The sequence below is a fragment of the Blennius ocellaris genome, assembly GCF_963422515.1.
Source record: "Blennius ocellaris genome assembly, chromosome: 1".
Taxonomy (NCBI): domain Eukaryota; kingdom Metazoa; phylum Chordata; class Actinopteri; order Blenniiformes; family Blenniidae; genus Blennius; species Blennius ocellaris.
This window is the reverse complement of record NC_137650.1, coordinates 37153893-37160973: the sequence shown is the minus strand read 5'-3', so window position 1 is coordinate 37160973 and position 7081 is coordinate 37153893. Positions and strand designations below refer to the sequence as shown.

At 46.4% G+C, this 7081-nt stretch overlaps 1 protein-coding gene across 1 annotated transcript; it reads left to right on the top strand.

Moving 5' to 3' along the window:
• Positions 1 to 3192: 3192 nt before the first annotated feature.
• On the top strand, positions 3193 to 5571 carry LOC308131669 (uncharacterized protein; the record flags this gene model as incomplete). Its single annotated transcript, XM_080498487.1, has 4 exons — positions 3193 to 3238; positions 4097 to 4277; positions 4354 to 4568; positions 5353 to 5571. The coding sequence occupies exons 1-4, from the start codon at positions 3221 to 3223 to the stop codon at positions 5569 to 5571; spliced, it is 633 nt and encodes a 210-aa protein (XP_080354613.1). The 5' UTR covers positions 3193 to 3220.
• Positions 5572 to 7081: the final 1510 nt, after the last annotated feature.

Here is a 7081-nt window from a genome sequence, read left to right as displayed (position 1 = left end):
AGAAGGACAGACTGGTTCCGTTCCAGAAGGACAGACTGGTTCCGTCCAGAAGGACAGACTGGTTCCGTTCCAGAAGGACAGACTGGTTCCGTCCAGAAGGACAGACTGGTTCCGTTCCAGAAGGACAGACTGGTTCCGTCCAGAAGGACAGACTGGTTCAGACTGGTTCCGTTCCAGCAGGACAGACTGGTTCCGTTCCAGCAGGACAGACTGGTTCCGTTCCAGCAGGACAGACTGGTTCCGTTCCAGAAGGACAGACTGGTTCCGTTCCAGCAGGACAGACTGGTTCCGTTCCAGCAGGACAGACTGGTTCCGTTCCAGCAGGACAGACTGGTTCCGTTCCAGAAGGACAGACTGGTTCCGTCCAGAAGGACAGACTGGTTCCGTTCCAGCAGGACAGACTGGTTCCGTTCCAGCAGGACAGACTGGTTCCGTTCCAGAAGGACAGACTGGTTCCGTCCAGAAGGACAGACTGGTTCCGTCCAGAAGGACAGACTGGTTCCGTCCAGAAGGACAGACTGGTTCCGTTCCAGAAGGACAGACTGGTTCCGTCCAGAAGGACAGACTGGTTCCGTTCCAGAAGGACAGACTGGTTCCGTCCAGAAGGACAGACTGGTTCCGTTCCAGAAGGACAGACTGGTTCCGTCCAGAAGGACAGACTGGTTCCGTCCAGAAGGACAGACTGGTTCCACAGACCTCCACCGATCCTGTCATCAACAATAATAATCATTTCATGACGATGTATTGATATATTATATATTTGATATATTTGAAGTCCTGGGAAAACGTGGTTCTCCGCTGAGAGGAAGGTTCTAGATGAAGATCCGTGACAAACGGATGATAAGAAGTCATGAGAACCTCCTGCAGGTCTCCAGTTCCTCTCATGAGAATCATCACCTCCACAATGTGACTGAGTCTTAATCCGGTTCTTAATCCGGTTCTTCATGCAAGAATCACTTGATCAAAGAGCTTTTCTTACAGTCACACTGTGATGAAGGGAAGAGTTTGTGTTTCAATCACACCTCAGCTCTGTGGGGGGGGGGGGGTAACGGGGGGGGGGGGGGGTAACAGGGGGGGGGGGGGGGGGGGCAGTTCCTGGATGAACGTCCTCCTGCAGTTAGAAGAAAAGAGAAAAACGTCCTCGTTTCCACTCGGAGATGAAAATCCTCATTTCTTGTCTCTGAATAGAATCTTTGTTTGTAACAAGACGTCAACAAATAAACCTCATGTTGTTTTACTCACTTTAACCACAACAATCTGCTGGTCGTCAACATGTGAGTGATCGTAGTAATAGTCATCATAATAATAACAACAATAATAATAAAAATAATCATAATAACAATAATAATAATAACAATCATAATAACAATCATAATAATAATAACAACAACAATAACAACAACAACAACAATAATAATAATAACAATAACAATAATACAATTAACAATCATAATAATAATAATAACAACAATAATAATAATAATAATAACAATAACAATAATACAATTAACAATAATAATAACAATACAATTAACAATAATAACAATAATAATAATCATAATAACAATAATAAAATGAACAATAATAATAATAACAATAAAATGAACAATAATAATAACAATAATAATAATAAAGACACTCATTAAGAACAAACAGACGCGTTGATCCTCTTTACTGCTCGTGAATCTAAAAAGTCCCACAGAGTGAAAGACGTCAGTAGAAAATGTGAAGAAAATCAGAAGTTCCTCGACTGAAACTTTCATCATTTACTGAGGAAACAAAGATCAAAGTCAGGAGAGAGAAAGTAAAGATGAAAGTGAGTTAAAGGCTGATCCAGATCGGTTCCAGTTCATTTCCTGTGTAAACACAACTGGTCTGGAGGGAACAGACGTGTTCCAGCTTCTCTTTGTCGTCGGTTCTTAGTGTCTGTGCTGCCGGACCACAGACCAGCTGGTTGGTTCCTGGTGGTTCCGCTGGACCACAGACCAGCTGGTTGGTTCCTGGTGGTTCTGCTGGACCACAGACCAGCTGGTTGGTTCCTGGTGGTTCCGCTGGACCACAGACCAGCTGGTTGGTTCCTGGTGGTTCCGCTGGACCACAGACCAGCTGGTTGGTTCCTGGTGGTTCCGCTGGACCACAGACCAGCTGGTTGGTTCCTGGTGGTTCCGCTGGACCCTCTCAGGACCCTGATTGTCCAGTAGCACCATGTGAAAACCTCATGGAGCCGAGACATACTGCAGGCGGGAGGCCGTACACCCTGTGCTCCTGGGCCCCACCCCCTCCTCCACCCTCCACCCCCTCCACCCTCCAACCCCTCCTCCACCCCCCCCACCCCCCTCCACCCCCCAACCCCTCCTCCACCCTCCTCCACCCCCCAACCCCTCCTCCACCCTCCACCCTCCAACCCCTCCCCCACCCCCCCCACCCTCCTCCACCCAGACAGCACCGCTCTGCTCACAGGTTCCCCACCGTTCCAGTGATTGTCTCCTTCACTGCCAGATTGTCTCCAGGACTGTTGTTGACATGGACGTTGGGACACGCCCACCAGGCGTCGCCACGGTAACAGTTAATGGAGGTGTTGGTGTTTACATCACGTGTTCCTCCGGATGTCGTGGTTTTAATAGATCTGCTCTTTATTGGGAAGAAGCTGCACATGTTGTTCTGTCCTCAGCAGTGTGACGCCCCCTGCTGGCCGGGGAGGAACTGCTGGAGCGTTCCTCTCCAATGTCACGTGACACACACACACACACACACACACACACACACACACACACACACACACACACAACTTGGGTTTAAAAAGGTGTCTGAAAAGAAAGAACAAAAGTACAAACGAGGCAGTAGAATAGATGAAAGCAGTGATAAAGTATAAAGTAATAATCAGAAGCAGATTTCTGGTCTGAAAACAGGTTTTTATTACAGTTAATACTCGTTTATTGCTCTTTGTTGTACGTGAGTCTCCTCCGTTATTATTCTGTTTCATGATTCCTATCTATCTATCTATCTATCTATCTATCTATCTATCTATCTATCTATCTATCTATCTATCTATCTATCTATCTATCTATCTATCTATCTATCCATCCATCCATCCATCCATCCTAATGACTGTATTGTATTCGGTCAGATGTTAATAAAGTTGAATTGAATTGAACTTCCGGTCTGGTTCAGCCTTCGGAGAGGTTCGGAGAGGTTCGGAGGAGGAGGCGACGTGAGGAACATGGAGGAGCAGCTGAAGGTAATAAGAATCAAATAAAATGAACGATAACGATTAAATCGTCTATAAACTCAAAGCTTCGTCCTCCGAAGCTCAATCTGCCGCGCGCTTTATGTCGCGCTGCTTCTCCGGCTCGTGAGCCTCCAGGTGCTTCTCCACCAGGTGTTTCTCCACCAGGTGCTTCTCCACCAGGTGCTTCTCCACCAGGTGTTTCTCCACCAGGTGATTCTCCACCAGGTGCTTCTCCACCAGGTGCTTCTCCACCAGGTGCTTCTCCACCAGGTGTTTCTCCACCAGGTGCTTCTCCACCAGGTGCTTCTCCACCAGGTGTTTCTCCACCAGGTGCTTCTCCTCCAGGTGCTTCTCCACCAGGTGTTTCTCCACCAGGTGCTTCTCCACCAGGTGTTTCTCCACCAGGTGTTTCTCCTCCAGGTGTTTCTCCACCAGGTGTTTCTCCACCAGGTGTTTCTCCTCCAGGTGCTTCTCCACCAGGTGTTTCTCCTCCAGGTGTTTCTCCACCAGGTGTTTCTCCTCCAGGTGTTCACTGCAGCTGTTTTCTCCACCTTTAGACCCTCGATGGTCTCATGAAACTTTCACTTTGATGTTTATCAAAACAGATGTTCCTCGTCTCAAATACAGAAATCATCTTCAATCTGTACTTTTCACCTCTGAAGGAATTTGCTTTGGAAAACAAACTTCTGTGATCTTGTTTGATTTAATTGGCTAAGAAGAGTAAGAAATGTATTTATAGGGACGATTCAGTGATTTACAAAGAAATAAGATTCCTCAAATGTCCTCAATTGAAATCACCTCCTTCTCTTTTCCTACCAACTCGTCTAAGGAGTGACTGTTGTTCTATTTCCTGTGGACGTTCTTCAGACCCACGTGTCGATCCAGAGAGGCTTTTCCACGCCGCCTCTCCACAGATGTTGGTCGTGCTGCGCCGCCGCTCGGTTCCACTGTCCGTTCTGTTCGCCGCAGAGCTTCCGTCCGGCGAAGAGCCGTGCGGCGGTGAAGGAGCACCTGGAGAACCACCTGAAACAAGCCTTCCACATCGGAGGTACTGCGTTCTAGCGCCGTTTCGCACGGGAGCGCTTGCGGTTGCGCGGCGTGACGACTGGGTTCTGGTGTTGCAGAGTACCTGGTGCACCGGTGTGGCCTGGGGTGCCGGGCGCAGCCTCACTACCACTGCCTGTACTGCCTCACCACCCTCACCACCAAGGTCAACCTCACCAATCACATCCCGGCGTGCATCCGGGCCCAGCAGGACCGCGGCCAGGAGCTCCTGAGGGCCGTGTTGAGGCGGCGCCGCCAGACGGCGGCGGAGGGAGGCGGGGCTTCACTGGACCAGGTAACGGGAGCTCTGCTGCTGGTCCTTCCTCTGCCGGCCAGAACCAGGAGCCTCGCAGCAACACTTCCTCTTTAAAGGCCGGCGTGTGTGAGCGCTGCGGCTCGCTAGCATGTCGGAGGGGCGGAGTTACGTGATGCACCTGAACGCATCGCTCAGGCGGCTCAGACACAAACTCTCTTTATCCCTGAAACAGTTCAGAGGAACGTTTCTGAAAACACTGGAGGAGAACGTATCAATTCAGTAGTAGAGTTTAATGTGGCTCTGAGGGTTCTGAGGTTTTCTCTCTGGACTCGGATCAATTCAGTCTTGATTTACTGAATCTGAATGTCCAGAAGAAGATCAAAGCTTTGATCTGCACTTCTTCACAAGTTTCTCAAATTCAAGCACAAATACAAATCATTGTAAGTCTGTAACCTCATGAGTGGAACTGGTTCCTCCTCCTGATGGAAGGATGGCTTGATGGATTGATTGATGGATTGATGGATTGATTGATGGGCAGTTCATCCTGTTGTTTATCAGTTATTCTCATCCCATGATGAGAACCCTGAATGAGTGATTTCTGCAGGACCTTCCCAGGTTCTTCTCCTTCAGCATGACGAGCGCCGTCACACTCCATCATCAGGGCCTTTAATGTTTCTCTGTGATGTCACACTACTTTGTTCTTTTTAAAACTGGTGCTTTCATCTCAAAGAAGAAGGTTGTAGCTGTGGTGATGCAGGCGGATCCTGAGTTCCTCCCTCCAGAGGCGCTGACGACTTTCATAACGGCGGTTTCTTCCTGACAGGACGGTGACGACGTGACCTCAGGTCCACAGTCGGACCCCCCTCCGGTCTGCGGCTCCCGCCGGACCCAGACCGTCCAGACCGACCTGGACAAACCGCAGGACTGTGACGAGTTCTACTTCATGACGCTCGTCAAGCTGTTCAAGAGACTGTCGCCGCACAAGAAGACGGGCGTCAGGATGGCCATGGAGAGGATTCTCTTCGAAGCCGCCTTCCAGTAGGAGGAGCTTCAGTTGTTACAAGACTTTTATTTTGGTACGAGTCACACGGGACGCGTTACGATTCTGTTTCCATTGAAAGAGCTTGAGTTTGTGTTGAGTGACGACAGTTAGGTCAAGGTTTAAGGTTAAGGTTCTAGTTAAGGTTAAGGTTATAGTTAAGGTTAAGGTTATAGTTAAGGTTAAGGTTATAGTTAAGGTTAAGGTCCGGGTTAAAGCTGCTGGTCTAACCCGTCGGGTGTAAAACTAGTTTGATCCACAGACTTTTTATACAGGGACTTTTTCATTTAACGTTTCAAATTTGAAATAAATCATAAAACATTTGTTTGGCAAATAAAGAAGCTTTTAGGTTAATTTGAGTTTAATTCTTTTTTTTGGAATGAACAATGTTGACCTTTAACCTTCACCGCCACCTTGAACGTTTTGGTCTCGGATCCTGAAACGTGATCCTCCGTCAATAATTACTGACCGTCTGCTAATACCAACATACACTTTAGCCAGAGTGTGGATTGTTGTGATGCAGGAGCCTCATGTGGCTCTTCAGCTCCCCTGTAGCGGCGCCGTCACATCTGCACAAGGTAATGCTTACATTTCTATTGTTTTTGTTTAGTTCAGCAGGTATAAAACTAAAAATGGTTTGAGTTAAATGATTAAAATGACCAGTGCAGAAGCGTTTTTCACCCTCAGGAAAAGAAAAGGGAAAATAGAAAGAAAAGGAATAAAGCAAGTGGGGAAAAATAAGAAATGGACAAAATTAAAAAAGTAGTAAAGAAAAGGAATGTCTTGTGAACCTCAAACTGTTCTCATCATGAGGAAATGCACTACGGCTAAAATAGTTAAATAGCTGAAGCAGCTAGAATATTGTAAAATATTATAAAATATTACCAAGATGCAGAAAATAGTTGGAGGGAAAAGGAAGAAAAATATCCAATTAAAACAAAAAACCCTGAAAGAGCTTTAAAATGTAATAAGATACATTTAAATTGTACATGTGACCTTTTGCAGCGTGAATCTTTTTAAAATAATTTTTTTTAAATTGCTGCTCAGACAGAAAACGTCTCTTTAGGTCATAAAGGTTTTTTTTGCTGCTGTTCTGAGTGAAATGACATCAACAGTGATTCTAGGAGTAGATTACAGTAATCTGATTACCGCTGGACCCTGGAGAGAAAACTCCAACACAAGTGAGGCTGGAAGAAGTTTTAAGTTAATTAATAAAACGTGTCACTGTGCTGTCATGTTCTGACCGCCAGGGGGCGACGTCGCTTCATTCATGACCACCGCTGAGCGGAAGTGAAGTCCTCAGGTGTCCCTTCAGAATAAAGTTTTATATCAGCCATTTGTTAAAAATACACTTCAAATCAAGAACATATTTGAACATTTAACAATCCAATGTGGTTTTGGGTTCATTTAACAAGTTGTCCAATATGAACAATACTACTTTCCTAATAATCGTCAACACAAGTGAGATATTTTCTCTCTGGATCTTTAATGAAGTTGCAGACAAACATCCATT